This window comes from Mauremys mutica, chromosome 5, assembly GCF_020497125.1.
Source record: "Mauremys mutica isolate MM-2020 ecotype Southern chromosome 5, ASM2049712v1, whole genome shotgun sequence".
Classification (NCBI taxonomy): Eukaryota; Metazoa; Chordata; order Testudines; family Geoemydidae; genus Mauremys; species Mauremys mutica.
Genome location: NC_059076.1, coordinates 35,804,366 through 35,823,835, shown reverse-complemented (window position 1 = coordinate 35,823,835; position 19,470 = coordinate 35,804,366). Strand labels below are relative to the sequence as shown.

At 40.3% G+C, this 19,470-nt stretch overlaps 1 protein-coding gene across 3 annotated transcripts in view; it reads left to right on the top strand.

Annotated features, from left to right (window-relative positions):
* Positions 1–19,470, top strand: part of AIMP1 (aminoacyl tRNA synthetase complex interacting multifunctional protein 1) — a 66,989-nt gene that overhangs the window by 19,681 nt on the left and 27,838 nt on the right. For 2 of the 3 annotated variants that reach the window (XM_045018240.1, XM_045018238.1), the window contains exons 2-3: positions 13,704–13,837; positions 16,596–16,709. In XM_045018240.1, the coding sequence (XP_044874175.1) occupies positions 13,729–13,837; positions 16,596–16,709 (223 nt within the window). In that variant the 5' untranslated portion in view covers positions 13,704–13,728. Of the gene's footprint in view, positions 1–8,012; positions 8,137–13,703; positions 13,838–16,595; positions 16,710–19,470 lie in introns of all 3 variants that reach the window. The other variant, XM_045018239.1, reaches the window with a different exon arrangement.

Sequence of the window (19,470 nt, the reverse complement as noted above, 5' to 3'; positions counted from 1 at the left end):
TGTGTAACGTCTCATAGCTAAGGCAATTCTGTTTGATCACTTTAATTTTGTAGTTGTAGTTTTGTGGATGATCACATTAAATTTCTCCCTGTTTAATTTCTTTAGAATAAGGTTATGAAAAACAAACATGCTTATTTTACATAAATCGCACTATGTACATAATACAACAGAAAAACCCTTTCTATATACATGAAAATTCAGAAACAACTTCAGTAAATAAAACTATCTCTAGTTCTCATCTATACTTATTCTGTAAGGAGTGTGACCATCAGCTTCTCACCAAAAGAAATGATGGTTTGTATATAAAATTCACTTACTCTTTGTTTTCATTCTGTCAAGAATGAGAGAATTGACTAGGGACTCCAACTTTTGATTTGGTTATACACGTTTGATCCCAACTTTTTCATAGTTGTTTTTCCCCCACTCTTGCCCATGAAAAAACCAAGTGGGGTTTTCTTGAGATGTAATGAGACATGAAAGTTACATTTCCTGGACTATATTCAGCCCTGAGATGCTATCTCTATATTGGGCATCCAGAGGCAGCCACCACATCCCCAAAGTAGGCAACAGAGGAGAGTCTGTGACAAGACTGGCCAGAAGTACACTGGTTCAGCACATTTCCTGGGCAGTGGGTTACCTACAAAAGCCCTAGCCACAGCTTAAAGTTGCCTTTCCACAGTAGGACCCCCAAAAGGATGATAGCAGTACAAACACTTTCTGCTCTCCTGTTGGAGTGAATCATACTGAATCACAGTGACCTTGCAGGCACAACTGGGTGCAGTGGATCCCCTTGCTTTTGAGGGCTAGATTTCTCAATGTTAAAATGTGTGTGTGTATATAATTAAGAGGGGTAGCACCTCTTAAAATCAGGAACACACACTGTTAGAAATGAATATGAGAAATAAATAGTAACTAAGATTTTCAAAAGTAATGTAGCCTCCTAAGTTCTATTGATTTTTTTCAATGAGATTTAGGGGGAATTTTTCAAAGGCATAAAAGTCACTTCTAAGAATGGGATTTAGGCTTCTATGTTGTTTAGGCTCTTTGGAATATTTCACCCTGAAATTCATATTTCATACTTCAGTGAGAGCTATTGGATGCTCACCACTTTGGAAAAATCAGCCTGCTTTTAGGTGCCTGTATTTTTTAAAACCCTTGCCCCTCAATTTTACATGGCAGCCTTTTCTTCCCAAAGACTTATTTTGTGTATGGAAACCAACTTTAAAGGACCAAGAAATAAAGAAAAAAGTTTTAACACTAAGGGTGTTATGTTTATTCCATTAGAGCACATATATGCCTCCTATCGGGCATGCGGGACATGATTATCATAACATTCTGATATTACCATTTAGAAGAATAATATCTTAACCCTGGTGTGCAGGCAGCAGGAGCCACAAGTTAAGACACATTTCACAAGAAGTGTTTGTACTATGTAAGTATTAACAGTATTGTTTAATTTCTTGTGTTCTTGGTGATGAAACGTGCTGGACTGACAGTCCAGAAGATTTTCTGTCCCATGCAGTAGCAAACATTTCTGCATTTGTTTCAGTCGTGACCTGAGGAGAACTTTAGTGTCAGGGCCTTGTCTGCATTACAGAGGTAGGTCAACGTAAGGCGGCTTTCATCAACCTGACTTTGTAAGTGTCTACATCAGTGGTCACCAACCGGTCGATCACGATCTCTGGCGGCGCAGCAGGGCTTCCCCTAAGGCAGGCTCTCTGCTTGCCTCGGCCCCACACCGCTCCAGGAAGCGTCCAGCGCAGCCCCGGAGGAGGGGAGAGGAGGGAGAGGGGTCCGTGTGCGCTGCTCCTGCCTGCAAGCACTGCCCCCGCAGCTCCCATTGGCCAGGAACAGGGAACTGTAGCCAATGGGAGCTGAGGGGGCAGTGCCGGCAGAGAGGGGCTGTCAGGGTTCCTTCCCCACTCTGAACTTTAGAGTACAGATGTGGAAGCCCGCATGAAAGAACCTCTAAGCTTATTTAGCAGCTTAGATTAGCAGTAAGCTGCCACCATCAAGCGTGTTCCTAATCTTAGGGGGGAGCCACTTGGAACTCTGCCTTCCCCCAAATATTTCCCAAATCCCTAACCCCCCCCCTTTTCTGGGCTGATTTGAGACTAATTCCTCCCCCCCTCCAAGTCCTTACCCCCTTTTCCTGAGTAGGCTTGAGAGTATACCCTCACCATTAATCTTGGTGAACATAGATCTAAAACCCTTGGATCTTAAAACAATGAAAAATCAATCAGGTTCTTAAAAGAAGAATTTTATTAAAAGAAAAGATTAAGTTTATCTCTGTAAAATCAGGATGGAAATAACTTTACAGGGTAATCAGATTCAAAGAGCCCAGAGGAACCAGTGGCGTAGCCAGGTTCTAAGTGTAGGGGGAGCAAACATAAAAAAGGCGCCCCCCCCCTTGGCTCCTCCTGTGGCCATGCCCCCTTGGCTCCTCCTCTGGTCTCGCCCCTCCGCCCCGACTCCACCCCTCCTTCATCCATTGGATCCCTCCCCAAAATCCCTGCCTCAGCCCCGCCACCTCACACATGGGCCATGGCCGGCTTGGGCCGGGACCACTGCAGTACAGCGCGAAGGCTGCTCCAGCCCTGCAGCCCACGGGGCAGCGCGGTGGGTCCGGGGGCAGTGCGGAGCGGGCAGGCCCTGGGTGTGCAGCACGGCCCGGGGGTGTGGGTTGCCCGCCGGAGACACGCGGCGAAGAGGGGCTGCGGAGGCGAGACTTGTCCCAGGCGGGGCAGCCAGCGGACAGGGGCGAGGAGCCGGTCGGGGTCCCCCGAACTGATAAACTTCCCCGGCACTGCCGGGGAGCCCCACACCTCTCCCACTCGGCTGCGCTCCAGCGGCTCTTTCCTGGCGGGGCGGCCCCAGCCCAGAGCCCCTGGGGGTGAGGCAGAGGGAGTGAGTGGGGTGGGGCCTCAGGGAAGGTGCAGGGTAGATCCTGGGTTGCCCTTAACTTCAAAAAGTGATCTTGGGCATAAAAAGGTTGGAGACCACTGGTCTACACTAAAATATTGCTTCCACCAGTATAACTCGCCCACTACACTGACTTAATAACTCCATCTCCATGAGAGGTGTAGTGTTTAAGTCGATGTAGTTAGCTGGATGCAGTGTCAGTGTAGATGCTGTGTTGCTTACACTGACTGTAACTGTTTCAGAAACTCCCATAATGCCCTACACGGGCAGTTAAATCAGTGCAAGCGCTCTTGGTGACGACATGCACTGCTGACCCAAGGAGCCTAGTGTGGACATGTAAAACCGATTAAATTACTGTGGTGGCTGTGTCGATATAATTTAGATCGATTAAATGTTGTAATGTAGGCTTTCCGCAAGTCTCAGTGCCCTATGTAGTCCTTGGCACCTCTGCTGAGGGGACTAAAAAGGGTGCAAATTATAGTCATGGTTTTTGTGAGGTGGACAAATGTGCACTGGGAATTGGACTGAGATCAACAAACAGCAGTGAGGCAGTGGAAGCTTTTGGTCACACGTTACTAATCTGGCTTATATTTGGACCAGCCTCCTAGAAGTGTGGAAGGTTGCCATATTCTGCCTTTCATCTGAGCCACGTAGTACACTGACTAAAGTATTATTCAGGTGATAGGTGGAATTAAACTATGAATGATTACTACACTGAAGTATTTGCATATGATCCCTGCACTTAAAATGGGAAATACCACAATATTTGTAGTAATTTTGTCTACTGCAGGTGGTAGATGTTCAGTTTTTAATGTCTACTGTATAGAGGTTTCAAAGGAAACTTTTCATTCATGTTAAGCCCATGATAAGGCTTTAAAATCTATTCATATATCTATACTGTACTGCATATAAACTCATTCTGTGATTTCTCTGTTGTTAGCTAATGGTTTGGCTTGGCTTGCCCTTTAGTTGCAGGTCTCCTCTTTAGAACTTGTTGGGTAAGCTCTCCTTTCAGAGAGATTTATTTCTACATGCTGGAATATGATATTTTATTGAATTATATGGGTAATCAATATTGCCGAGTCAAAAATTTTAGGGGAAAAAAATCAAACTAAGAAAAACATAAGTTATTGTTGGTTCCTGACAACCAGTCATAATTTTAGAGTCTGTTTTCAAACTCATCTTAGGTTGGTATCAAGCTAATACTTGTCATGTGAGCATTGAGCCCAGATTCTGTTTTTTGCCTTTTTGTTATTTAAAATGTTATATGTATTTTCCCTAATGTGAGAGAATATAGTGACTGTTGGGGGGTGATGTTCAGTCATTTAATGTCAGGACACTACATATTTCACCTTTCCAGATGAAGGGAATTTACTTCTGTGAGAAAAAGGGTCAGTTAAGAGAAACAGAGGAGTACATGTCTGGGAAGGAGAATAGCCTTCTGTCAAAGTAAATTATATTCTAAAATAAAACTTTTCCAGAAGTGGCAGACAGACTACACAAACAAGGATGACTTGTCATATATTTCTTCAGTTAGCTAAATATTACTGTATGCATTTAGTGTTACAAAAGCATTTGTTTGTTACTATTTTTTAAGTTACATCATGCAACTTAAAGCCTGAAACCTACTTTATAGACAAAGGAAGGTACAAGGATAATCTAACAGGATTATTCTGGGGCTGGTGTACAGATGCTTAGAAGAGCTGTTCCCAGTGTGGTTTGTGAGAGAGAAAATGATCCATTGATAATCAGGTTTCTAGAATAATCAGAAAAGGAGCGGGGGGAATAGAATGGGTGAAAGCTACCAATAATTAGTAAAAACATAAAAGTTAGGTATTGAAGTCCTTTTCTTAAAATGACAGTAGAATGCCTTATAGCCACTTTCAACCTATCTGAGTTTTTGGAGTCAACTCTTCATTCTTTAGTGTAAATTCTGAACAGTTCCTAGAAAAGCACCTTTATTTGTGTGATGTTTCTTGTGAGGAGGTTGGTTGGTTTGTTTTTTAATGTTTCCAGCTTTAAGAAATAGGGAGGGCAAGGCTCTTAGGACTAGGAAAGCAAAGTTTTGCAGCTGGGGTAAAGCCTGATAGTCAGGAAGAGAAGTCATTTTTCAGGCCTGACATTTTCTTGGGTTGTATTAACAATTTGGAAATTTATAAATCATATGTGACTCTCATATTGCAAAAGATGTGAGTTTAACCTGTGGCAGAAGTGTACAAGTATAATTGTTTAATAATTCACTCCTTAACCCTCTTTGTTGTTGCTGTTTAACACTGATTGTTTAATAATTCACTCCTTAACCCTCTTTGTTGTTGCTGTTTAACACAAAAACAATGAGGAGTCCGGTGGCACCTTAAAGACTAACAGATTTATTTGAAGAAGTGAGGTTTTTACCCACGAAAGCTTATGCCCAAATAAATCTGTTAGTCTTTAAGGTGCCACCGGACTCCTCGTTTTTGGGATACAGACTAACACAGCTACCCCCGATAATTGACTACACAGAAGTTGATAGCTTGTGAATATTGTGCTCTCACTTTAACAGTGCCACTCTTACTCTCACTCAGAGACTGGGTGTCACAATGAGACTATGTAATGATTTATTTCAAATAAAAATTTCAGTATCTCAGTATTACACATTGTCTTTTTGGCTTAAAATCTAAATGCGGTCATGAATAATAGCGCTAGTCTAGTCATCGGTTAGCGCTGCCTGAAGCTGTTCAGTTCTCACTGGCTACAGGATCAGATCCTAACTAATCATCTCATCAACTGTTAATTAGGAGGAAAAGACCTTAAAGAAGACGTATTTAAAGTATTTCAAAAGATGAATCATCATTCCCTGACATAACAGAAGTTGGGACAAGTGCTAGCCACCTATTCAACTGCTTGTACTGGACTGATGGTTTAGAAAGTAGTAGTTTTGTCAAAAACAAGTATTTTCTTTCCCCCACCCTTTCTTCTATTTTTGTCACTTTTTTCCCCTCCTTTTCCGTAGTACAGGGTGATGTGTGCGTCTTACATTTGGTTCAGTAAGTAGCTTGTCAGATCATGCATGTTTCAGAGTAAAGGACAGCAGAGTCTGGAAAACAGCTGGCATGTTTTATTATAATATATATGGTCTTCTGTAAGTTTGTCTGCCAAGAAGCCTTGAGTATAGGAAGAAGGACCATCCTAATAAAAGCTGTTCCCTTCCTTCCTCTAATTTGAACAAAGTATTCTTTTTAGAAGCAAAATTGGTGATAATGCAGCAATTTAAAATACTTAGAGTAAAACAGTGCATCACTGTGCAGCTTGGCCAAAATGAAGAGCTGAAAAAGCCCTCATGGGGAAAAAATATTGACATCTGAAACTGTTTGAGAGCTATTTGTTACAACAAATTGCAGACAGAAAAAGTGATTATCCCTATATAAGTAGTTTTAAAGGTTTCCCTGTATTTTAAATTAGTGATTATATTAGTATTTGTGTTGAAGGAATTTTGTCTTCCTCATGCTCTTCTCAATGAGTTACCTGCAGAATGTAATTAGTCCCATGTCTGTAATGAAACAGTGCTTTAATAACAACTTTTAATGCACTCAGTGAATATCCATGGAGTGTTCTAAATGGAAAACCAATTAAATAACATTTTTATTTGTATGGCCTGTATTTTTCTCCGCTAATAGTTCTTAGCTTGATCCTAGGCCTATTGAGTTGCGTGTCCATGAAAGTGGCATGCACTTGGAGCAATATATTTTGTAGCAATCACCACCCCTCCTGTGGTTGCTGTCTATTCAGTGTTTGTACATGGCTATTGATTGTGAACAGGATTGGCTGTCCCGTGACAACATTGAATCTCACCATGGCTAGAACAAAATAGATGTAGAAACCTAATTTCTGAGACTAACTCAGCATGAGAGCACTGAAAGTATATGGTTGAAGCACTAACTGATGGTATCTGTGTGCTAAGTCACCATGCCAACCTGATTCTTTTATTGTGGAGAAGTGTGTGTGTGAGAGAGAGGGGCAGCAGTAATGATGAAGGATTTCTGAGGACAAATATTAATCTAAAAATCTTGCTCTTAGCAAAGCTTCAGGCTGACAAACACAAATGGTTATGATTTGTATTGAAATAAGTAGAAAGGTTGGAGACACAGTTCTGTAGGAAGAGGAAGTGGGAACATTGTCCATTAATTGATGGGAATTGTATTGGTACTTCCCATACCCAGCTGAAAATAAAAGTAAAGTCATTGGTATAGACTTCGGTGCAAATATACAAAGAGAAACATATTTATGTATGGGAAATGATCCTACAGTCATGTGGAATAAGTAATGCTATTTTTGTAGTTTATATGTGATTATATGAACTAGGCAGTCCTCGGAAAATTTGAAAAAATGTACAGTATTGGAAATTCAAGTTTTGTGTTTTGTGTGTGTGTTTGTTTTTTTAAAGTTTTGAGAAACCAGTTGGCTTCTAAAGCCAGTTTCTTGATGAAATGATCTCTCTCCCAAAAACAGTTTAATTGAATGCATCTCAGGATTGTGGATAGGTTCCAAAAACAGTTTATTATTTCTCAATTTTAGAACCTTAGCATTAGCTCTTCAGTATGGCAAAAGACATTTGTAACTGGCAACACTTTAAAAAGGGAGAAAAGCATTTTAAAAACATTTTTAAAGCAAGGAATTATAACAGAGTCATCTTCTTGATTGTGTTTTCCTTTTTACCTTTCTTCTTCTTCTTTTTTTTTTCCCCCCTTCCCCCTTTTTTAAGTCAGAACCATTGAGTTATATGTCAGTTCTGGTCTAAGAATGTTAGTAGGCATATTGAAATTCTCTGATAGTGCTTCCTGTGTAAATGCAAAGTATTATTTTCTTATGGAATATCTATTTTAATTTTGTCTTGTTTGGGCCCCTCCCTAATTGTCTTCTCTTTTATAAACTAGTAAATAAAATAAGCCCTTCTCTTTGCTTATGACATATGGGACTGCCGAAGTATGCAGGGGATAGTACTTTTTGCTAAAGAATATAGGCAACTATTTTAAAAAGTAGTAGTCAAGAAAATCTGTGTATAGGAAATGGAGTAAAGACCTCCAGATCTTTTTATTATTTGTCCTCCATAGTTTTTCAAAAATTGGAAATTTCTCTCATTGGGACCCTGCTTTCGCATTCTATATCATCTGTATTTTGGCAAAGGTTAAACCTGCTTCCCCTGGAGTGAAGCCTCTGATACTGAAAGAAGTGCAGGTAAGGAAATGTTGAAAGTCTTTACTAGCCCTCTTCAATTAGTGTATTAGCAGAGTTACCTTTGATTTTCACATGAATAATCTTAGATTTAGTTTTTCTAATTTTTTTTAAGATAAACTCGTCCTTATAGAACTGAATTAGCATCTGACTCTAAATCAGTTTTCTAATGGTATCAGAATAGAAATTAAGCAGCTTCTGGATATCAGTATAGTATTTTATTATACCTACAAGACATACGTGCCTTATCCAGGCACTGTCAATCATTCTTCATGTAATGAAAACAAGTGTTTCAGCCAATTCTAGATCTCTGATATATAAATGATTTGATAGAATACCAGATATTTAAGATTAACTGAAGAATTTTAAAAGCAGCAAAGAATTTTAGTTAATCAGATGACTTCACTGAACACACTTAAAGTATAGTTTTTTTCTCTGCTCAGATTAGTCATCCGATTTCCTTTCTCTGATTTGGCATCTTTTAGTTCAAAATACTCCATTTAGTAATAAAGTGGCCACAGAGTTTTTTCTACAGACACAAATTCCAAATTAAATTTTTCCCTCCCAAGACTCTGGATTTATACTAGGAATGAATTTGGCTGTAAAATTTACCTGTTTCATTTTAAAAAAACTAGAGCAGAAGGAGATACTTCTAGGTTGGAAGGGATCTTTAATGTATTTTCTTCCATGCTTCTTCTTTTCCTTCTGCTGAATAGATTGATAATAATCCTCTTAACATCTTGGTAAAGACCACTGACTATAACATTAATTCCAAGACCTCTTGGGTTCTCTTATTTCTGTGTTCTATCAAGAAGTGACATTTTCCACAGAGAGTAAACTGCTTATTCCAGGAGGGTCTTCCAGTTGTCAACCCAGTTAAAGGTTTGACATCTGTAGATTTTAATTGAAAATTATTTCAGCCAATAAGGATACTCTTACACTTATTTACATAGCACCTTGAATCTTAAAATGATGTACAATTTGTGTACCCAATCCAAACTCCTTTTCAAGGCCGTGAACTTTGGCTTGCGTCTGGACTGTAGCATTGAGCCATATCACTTCACAGGCTACTTCTGTCGCTATGGCAATGCAAACACCTATACGTTAGAAATAAGGCAGCAGACATGCAATAAATGTCTTTAGAAAACAAAATGATATCCATTTGAGTCAAATGGAGGAATTAAGGTGGAATTCAACAACCTTATAAATTTAAATAAATGCTTTATATATTTTAACAAACAGATTTTAATTATTTGCTTCTAGGATATATTGCAGTCAAGGAATATCCCCCTCTGAAAATAACTTTCTGCTTATCTGACCTGTTCCATTTCAAATTACAAGTAGAACCATATGGATACGGTTAGGAACTCATGCTCTCAGTTTCAACTATCCATTATAAAAGAACTAAAAAAAAAAAAAAATTAGGACCCAACAACTATTTTTTCTCACTGGGATTTAAATACATGCCTAATAACTCTGTGTCAACCTATTTTTGATATAGCTGTTTTCAAGAACCTTTGTTTGAATACAGACAGGTTCTTGTGTTCTTCTGATTATTGTTAATATAGGATGATTCTGAAGTCCAAGTGTTAATTTGTAGATCTCCTTATGCTTCTTTTGCTTATAAGGCATTAATCTTACATAGCAAGGATTCATTTAGGTTTAACGGTGATTTTAACACTGGGCTTATCAAAAGATACATCTTCACAACCTTAAAACTTGAATGGAGTAAACTTCATAATAAAGTTTGTAAATGGAAATCCTTCAACAAAATTATTTAAGCAGGACAAAAGACATCAAGAAAACATACTTGATCACTTTTCTAACTGTAAAGACTTACATATTTCTTTCCGCTGCTCTGTTTCAGGCCTGGGACAGTCAAGTCTAGTGGTCCTACCAGTCAGGTCTAGTTGTCGGTGCCAGAGTTAGAAACCGACCAGGACTGGGTAGCAAGGCAGACACAGGAGCAATTGCAGATGCAGGCATAAATGTTAAGCAGCCTTTCGCCTGGTGCTGATGCTGGGCTTAAGAGCAGGCCTGGTGATTATTCCTGACACATTCTGTGCCAAAAAAATTAAAATTCTCCACATAATATTTTAAAATTCTGCTAATTTTATTTGTCAATAAATGTGGAGGCTCCAGCATGGCATTGGGGAGCACAGGCCACTGGCTGCACAGAGGTGGGAGATCACTGTGCAGCTCTCCCCCTCCCTGGGACACGGACTCAGCGGTGAGGCTGCACCCAACTCTGACACAGCAAAAGGACCAGGCCTGCCCTAGAAACACCCCAAAACCCTGCCACTCCATGCCAGGTGCACCAGGTCTGGGCAGGCAGGCTCAGCAAGGCAGGATCCAAATGTAGAGGGGCTTAGTGTGGGGGATCCAGTTGCGGGTAGAGAGGGTTTTGTGTGGTGCAATTTGGGGGTGGGTGGCTCAGTGGTGGATCTGGATGCAGAGGAGCTTGTTGGAGGGTTCTGGGTGCAACAGTAATGGGACTCTGCAGGGGTCCAAGTGAAGGTAGTTGGGGCTCAGCAGAGTGGTGTCTGGGTGTGGGGGGATAGAGCTCGGAAGGGGGGGTCTGGGTGTGGGGTGCTCAGTGGGGGGGGGTCCAGATGCCAGAGGAATAGAGCTCAGTGGGTTGGGGATCCAGGTGCTGCTAGTTGGGGCTCAGTAGGGTGGGGATCCAGGTGCAGGTGGCTGGTTGGAGTGGTCAAGGTGCATGGGGAGTGGAGCTCATTGTGGGGGTTCTGTGTGTTTGTTTGTGGGGGTGAGGTTTGGCGGGAGAGTCTGGGTATAAGGGAGTCTGGATGCATGGGAATTGGGCGGATGTGGGAGCAGCTCCCTGAATGGTGATCCCTCCCCCTGCAGCTGAGGAGTGATGGGTGCAGGAAGGGCTGGGAAAGGGGGTAGTTTTCAGAGCTTCCTACAGCCAGAGGAGGAATCTGCGGATGGGTCTGACACGGCCCTGGATGCCATTCAGGGGAAGAGGAAGTCCTGTCCTCCTCAGCCCAGCCAGAACTAGGAGTTGAGCCTGGCGCAGGGTAGGAGCCACCAGCAGGGTCCTCCCTAGTCCCTGCCCCACAGTGATTTATCTCTGTGCTGGTTGTCCTGGGCACCCGAAACATACTACTGGGAGGTTCGCATGACCGCTCTTGTGGCTTTCCTTTGCTGATTCCTGACACTGAATATGATTCTGTGTATAACTCATGTAACTCTGAGTATATCATTTAGTAATGTTAGAGAATCCTGCTGTCTTCAAAGCATGTTTTTAATGTTTTCTGTGTCTACATTTTATATAAAAGGGATAGCAGCCTTTCAAATGTAGTTTTCTTAAATCCCAATAACTTGATTTTTTTGAGTGACTTTCTGGATCTTGGGTACAGTTGAAGGTCAGAAGATATGTTTTCCTTTAGGCCCTGTCTTCTACCAAGTTACAGTATTTAGTTTTTTTTCTCCTCTTCGTATAGTCTTAGCATATTATCCAAAGATTATACAGGCAGAAAAACAAGTGATAGGAAAACATGAATATACAAATCCCAGCTATTGATTGTCATAACATTAAACCACAATTTTTTTAACCTTCAGTTAATGCTTTTAATGTTTTATATTTTACATTAAGTATACAATTTTAAACAAAGATTTACCTATAAGAAACTTTGTTTTTTATGTATATCATCTTCTTATCTCTCCATATTAGCAAGTTCTTACATTGCCAGTACTACAGTTCATTTCGTTCTGTTGGCTCTTGGTAACAATATCGCAAATACCTGTTTCTTCTCTGTTATAATATTAGATCTCAGGAAGTTTGACAAGTGGGAAAAGTCTATCTGGTGTAATCATATAACTTCATTTCCCGATCCTCAGTTCATTAGCCAACTTGGCTAATAACTATAAAATGTACTAGTTCTATTCACTTTGAAGTTTTAGTAGCGTTTTATTGTTGTTGGCAAACTTATTCTGTTAGTATTACACTCCCTTGAGAGAATTATAGTTTACATATTTCTCAAGGATCACTAAAGTTTAGCTAGCCACCTTGTATAAATTTAGTGTAAGATGTTACCTTTTAATGCTGTCTTAACATTTATGCCTTGTAAAATGTAAAAGAAATTCATGTCTGCAAACATTTTTAAATGACATTTAATTCACTACTATTAAACAGGCAGGAGAATCAGAGTTTAAATTGTAACTCCATTCTTAAAGTACCCTTGTAGTGTGGATTCTGTTGTCAGCCCCAGATAGAGAGCATTATAGTAGTTCATTTTCAAAGAAATAGGTGTAGATTATTGTGGCAGAATCATTGTCCAAGAGAAGCAGGCTCAGTTATCTTGCCATTTGAAATGATAAAAGTGTTTCTGGGCACTGCTACAACCTAGGAGTCTAGGCATAGAATTCAAGATCACACACCTGTGGAATTGATGGACAGATTCCTTTAGCTGATGGAGCTGTCTTTTATCCTGGGAGATCTTCACAGTGCTTCTCCCTGTCCACCAGTATCATCTGCTTATTTCTTTCATTATAGTTCAGCTAGCTGTAATTCATGGAAGTGCTTATTTTCTCTAGGTAGATGGGAAAAGCATAGGCTGCTGCAGAGGAGAGTGATTATATAGCTGTTTGTCACCAATGTATAGCTGACATTTGAGTAGCATCTACTGTCTCTTAATGGTTAGACATAAACATTGAACAGGAGAAGGGAAAGGACTAAGCCCCGTTGGATTTAGCAAGTGAATACTCTGAGAGGCAGAGCAGAGGCTCACAGATCCTCTGTACTGTGTTTGGAAGGAATTCTCTTGAGGATCCTGAGAGAGAGGAAGTAGAGGTGACTAGATTTAAATGTCCCAACCCTAACTACACCATAAAAGGAGGAACCAAATTCCCCCCACATCCCTCCCAGTTCGGGCACTGGATGCCAAAGAAGCAATAAAGGTTATTGGGGTTATTTGAGGATATTTGAGGACTGGACAACAAGAGATGGATCACTCTACATTGCCCCGTCTGTTCAGTCCCTCTGAAAGATCTGGCACTGGCCACTGTCAGAAGACAGGATGCTCGTCTAGCTGGACCATTGGTCCAACCCAGTTTGGCTGTTCTTATGCATTCTTACTCTTCTTAATAGAATTTGTGGTTGATAAATTTCATAAATGTTTCAGATACAAATATGAGACATGCTGTCCTTCAGTCTAAACTTATTTCCATTATCTTTTTCCCTCTTTGTTTTTAATTTGTTCTCCATTGCTCATTTAATCTGTCTCTGGATCTGCCTTTCATTCTGGGAAGGTAGGGGGTTTGGTGCTTTGCTGTGCATCAGGAACATGTTTTCTACAGATGGGTGTTTGGAGTAGGGTGGCTTTTCTTCCAAAATATTTAAACGCAGCTGGCAAACATCAGAATTTGGTTAACATTGCTTTTTGTTTGTTTGGGTTTTCATTTAGCGGGAGGGAGCCCAGCTTGCTCATTTAACAAATGTTCCTACTGCATCAGCAGTTGATTTTAGTCCTGATTCATGTGGCATAAGAATGTAAAGTTAATTACATTAAGGCAATGTTCATATTATTCTCCCTTTCCTGTTTCAGGTTTTTAGCCCGTTCTTTGGTAAAGATGGCAGCCAATAATGCAGTATTGAACAGACTGGAGCAAAAGGGTGCAGAGGCAGATCAAGTCATTGAATACCTCAAACAGCAAGTTGCTCTTCTAAAGGAGAAAGCTAGTAAGGAAGTCAATGTCTTAAAGCAAATTTATTAATCAGATGGTTACTATTATACTATAATATTATATACAGGGAGCCTGCCCTGGCCTTGGTGCACACCGCTGCCACCCTGGAGCTGCTCCAGGTAAGCGGTGCCAGGCCCGAGCCTGAACCCCTCCTGCATGCCAACTCCCTGCCCTGACCCCACTGCCACACCCTGCACCCCAACCCTCTTCCCTGAGCCACCTAGTACATTCCCAACCCCTTACCCTGAGCCCCTTCCTGCATACTGCATCCTCTCCCACACACAACACTCCTTCCCGCTCCCCAACCCCCTGCCCCAGCCCTGCATGCAACTTCCTCACCCAGATGTGGCCCTCAGGACAAAAAGTTTGCCCACCCCTGCTGTATTTCCAGAAACCAGGATTTTTATGATCTGGGTGTGTGTCCTCCGTAGTCTAATATTTAGTCATATATTCTCATGAAACAACTCCATTTCCATTTTGAGTCAGTCATAGTTACTACACGGCTTTTCATTCTTAACAGAGTGATACATTTCAAAGGATGAAGGTGCTCCATCATAAATATCATAGAATCACAGAATATCAGGGTTGGAAGGGACCTCAGGAGGTCATCTAGTCCAACCCCCCTGCTCAAAGCAGGACCAATCCCTAGACAGATTTTTGCTCCAGATCCTTAAATGGCCTCCTCAAGGATTGCACTCTCAACCCTGGGGTTAGCAGGCCAGTGCTCAAACCACTGAGCTATCCCTCCCCCATGAGCTCTACTACTATTTTCAAGCTTTATTCTTAATCTTTTTTTTTTTCTCCATTTCTCTTCTTTCTACACTGTATTTGGAAACCGCATTTATTAGTCTTGCATAATCATCTTCTGCTTATGAGCCAAACCATTATTTTCATTCATGCCTTGTTCAATTTAGCGAACACTTGACAGCTCTCAAAAATTTACTTCTATCCTACTGATAATGAAATAGTCTTGTTCATCTCTTAAAGCTTTCACAAAACTTAGTGTTTAGTCAGTATCAGAGGTCCAAAGACTCCTCTTTTGCCATGTCATCTTTACAAAGCAAAGTCTTAATACGTGCCTCCATAATTTTTTTAAATACATTTTTAAAATGTATCAACTTCAGTGCTGCCCTTCATAGTTCATTGTACATTGTTCATTGTATCATAGAAGAAATATCACTCCATAGATGGGAATCAGCCTTCTTTCTTACATTCATTCATCACTCTGTTTTGTTAACCAAAAAAAATTAGATATGTGTGCATTGGCATTGTTGCAGCATGTTGGTTTAAGTTAGTCTGTTTTAATCCTGTATATGAAATTCCCACAATTTCTGCTTTGGTAGATTGACTGACATTTCTTCCCGAATGCCTCACCATCAGCTGAAATATAACATGCCCAAAACTCAACTTCTTATCTTTCCTCCCAAGTCCTGCCCTTCTTCCATTCTCTGTCATTCTGGACAATAGCATAATTCTCCCTAGCACTCGGGTCCATAAACTGAGGGTTGTCTTTGACTTCTTTCCTCTCCTATCTACTGCATGTTAAATCCATGTTAAATCCTGCCTCTTTTTCCTCTAGCACACTTCACTTCAAAAATCCATGCCACTAAAACTTTTCCCAAGTTCTTATCAGTTCACGTCTTGATTATCATAAGCACTTCACCAACCCTCACACATACCATTTCCAGTCCATACAAAATACAGCTGCTTAATTCATCTTCCTTACCCATGTCTCTGACAGTGTCACCTTCCCATTTGCTTTGAATCGCTCCACTGGCTCCCTGCTGTACTGAATTAAGTTCAAGTTTCTTGGTCTCTTTAATAAGTCACTCTTGTCTCTTATTGCATTGTCCTCTTCCCTTCCCTCCTCCTCTCCCCCACCTGATCTCCACTCTGTAAGTAAAGAAAAATGGGCAGTCAAAACTCTTAAAACATTTTTCATGTTTTCTTCTATCACTTCCTTTTGCGTGGGATGCCTCCTTGAACTGATTTGTTAGTTGTCATCTTCAGAACCCTCCTCACTTCTGCTATGACACCTACCAAATTCAGACATCCATTTGCATTTATTTATTATCTTTTCTGTTATGCTAATTTTTGTAATATCTTGAATGCCTCACAATTATTAAGAATAATAGAATAAGCCTCTCAGCATTACCATTTCAGAATGGAGAGATGGAGGCACAGAATTGCTGAGGTCACCCAGGATGCCTGTGAGCGCACAGGGAATAAAACCTTTTTTCCTTTGCTTAAATAAGACTGTCCTTACTTTCACAGCAGTGTAACCTCATTGTACATTCTATAGTTAGTCTGCCAAATTCAGTGATTTTTTTTTTATTGTATATCAGGACAGAAATCTGGGTGTTTACAAATATAGATTATGCATACAGAAAGAGAATTTTGTTGAACCTCATATAGTTGATTACAAAGTTATAGATTCAGATTGGTGCCACTGTAGGAATTTGAGAGGAGAACAAAAAGTAGCTTGATTATGATATAGATGCAAGTCCATGAGGAATATATGAAAGTTGATATTTGAGAAACCACTGTCTCTGTTCGTTAATAAAAAGTCAGTAACTGTAATAAAATGTATGAGATCTTTTTTCTAACGATGATTTTTAAATATTTTAAAAATATTCCCTTTATTTGCTTTTAATTTAGCTAATTTTTTTCAGATAAGTGACATCCAGCACTTAGCAAATGGATGTGTAATGACTGGAGCTTGTAGTTTCTAATGTAAATTGTGTCAACTTTAGTCCTGCAGGCATCTCTCAGAGAAGAGAAGAAGCTTCGTGTAGAAAATGCTAAACTGAAGAAAGAAATTGAGGGTCTGAAACAGGAGCTGATTCAGGCAGAAATTCGGAATGGAGGTGAGAGAGAAAGGAAGGAGAACTATATCTTCACATGTGTGGGCTTAGATCCTGTCACCATCTTTGACTGCTGTTTTGATTACTTGTTTAATCCTTCCTGATTCATATTCTTCTAGTCACATCCACATCCATTTTTTGGCTGCTTCGGTGACACTTTGGAATGCCATACCTCTCGGTGGTTAACTACCTCTGTAACTTAAAGGCGTTCTCTTGTAAGTTGCAGAAGTGACAATTACATATGAAAAGTTTACTCATGGTTGGGGCCATGTCTTTCTATATGTCTGTACAGTGCCTGGCATGATAGGGATTTTGTGGCGGAATTGAGATTAGAACGTAGCTTTTCTGAGTTTCAGCCCCGTGGCTTAACAACAAAGACTTTGCTATCCCACCGTTCCTCCTCTGTCATTGTCCCAGTCTGGGTCTATCTTTTTAAGCCCGGGGCTGATATAGTCCTCACCCTTATGAAATTTTACTTTTGAGAGAAAAGGAACAAAAAGAGGAAGCTGCAGTTCTCCAAATCCAGCATGAGTGTTTCATTTTCCGCAAACAAATGTTCTTGAGGAATATGTCAAAAACAAAACAAAAAAACAAAAAAAACCAACAACCATTTTTAGTATATTTGTTTCACATTTCTAGTACTGGAAACCAGATAAGATACAATCCAGTAAAGCATGATTTTACTGCTTCCCATTATTGACCTGTTCCACTGTTAAATCAACATGTGCAGTCTTCAAATGAGCCACCACTTCATAAATGCAGAGGATCAACCTCCTCATTTCACATGACTTAATTCCTTTGATATGCTAGACTCTCCATTAGTCTGTTTTTTTCCAATGGCTCAGAACCTGCAATAGTTCACCTCAGTATTCTTTTCAGATGTGGGATAGGCAGGTATGGGTAGGAGGTGTCTACTGATATTTCACAGAAAAATATTCCGATTACACATAAGGGACAAGCCTCTATGTATACAAAGTTTCCAGGTTGTAATTGTAATATATAAAAAGGATAGAGAATTAATATCCTGTTTGACAAATGTTTTGGATAGACTTTACTACTTCATTTAAGCAATTTATGTGGATAGAGAGCAGAACTAAATGCAAGACCTTTTTCTACTGAACAGAAGAACATGTTTTATGAGTCTATTATGTATTCACACTACAAGGAACATATAAATCAGCATATGGAATGATGCATCTTTTAAGAATGGAAGGAACAAGAAGCCTTTCCTGTACTGGTGACCAAAGGGCAAGTTTAACTGTAACTGCAGGCTGCTTAGCCTGACAACAGTCCAAAGCAAAATAATGGAAAAGCTGATATGGGATCCAGGTGGTAAAGAATTAAAAGGTATTTATGCTAGGCTTGGATATATAACCAGGGAGTAGTGGGTTAGACTAGAGAGATGATTTTACATCTGTATACGACATTGGTGAGACCAGTATTGGAATACTACATGCTTTTCAAAATGTGGACACCAGAACTGTAGGTTGAAAAATTGGAGCTGGTGCAGACAAGAGCCACAAAAATGATTTGAGGTCTGGAAAAAAGGCCTTGCCTTGAAAGACTTAGAGATCAATCTGTTCATTTTATTGACAAGAAGATTAAGAGGTGACTTGATTACATTGCATAAGAGCCTTCATGGGGATAAAATACTGAGTACTAAAGGACTCTTTCTCTTTACAGAGGAAGGCATAACAAGAACCAATATCTGGAAGTTTAAGCCAGACATATTTAAAGAAATAAGGCACAAATTTTTAAGTGTGGATGATTAACCACTGGAACTTACACCAGGGAAGTGGTGAATTCTCCATCTCTTGATGTCATCAGATCAAGACTGGATGCCTTTTTTGAAGTTTATGCTTTAGCCAAACACAAGTTATTGGGCTCAGTACGTGTGTAATTGGGTGAAATTTAATGTCCTGTGATATACAGGAAATCTGACTAGACGATGTAATGGTCTCTCTTGGCTTAAAGTCTATGAATCAAAGGAACTGATTAACAGAATGATGTCTTCTCCAAGTAAAGACCAAGGGAGCTTTGACCCTTTCCTTTCATTTTGGAAGCACATGAACTATTCATGCCATTATCTTTTTATCGAATGTGCAGTGAGTACTTACAGGACCACCTGCTGTTACTTGTGAAAAGAACATCTCATTTTCTGTTGATTTTTGTAGGATGAAGTAGCCCTGTTGCACTGTATGGATAACAGGCTTACAGATTGTAGTGGTCCTGTGATGGAAAGCTGCTTTAATTTATGGGCTGTCAGCATATTTCACTTTGCCAACCAAATAAATATTGCAAGTACCCAATCTCAGAATAACTTATCAGTAAAGTTAAGATTCTGTCATGGTATTTTTATTAGAAGTTAGGGACAGGTCACAGGCAATCAACAAAAATTCATGGACGCCCACAACCTGTCCCTGACTTTTACTAAAAATATCCTGGGGGGGAATGGGAACAAACAGCACGCTGCTGGGGGCTGACTGCCACTGCCCCAGCCGCAGGGGGGCTGACTCAACCCCAGCTGCTGTTCTGGCGGGCCCCCAGGGTGGGCTGCCAGCCATTGCAGCAGTGGCTGATCTCTGCTGCTCTAGCCCCAGGGGGCTGACCCAACCCCAGCCGCTGCTTCAATTCTGGAGCTGCAGCTGACAGCTGCTCCAGCCCTACCCCAGAAGAAGTCAGAGAGGTCCTGCAAAGTCACAGAAACTGTGACCTCCGTGGCAGAATCATGTCATACTATGACATATCCTAATATGAAACGAAT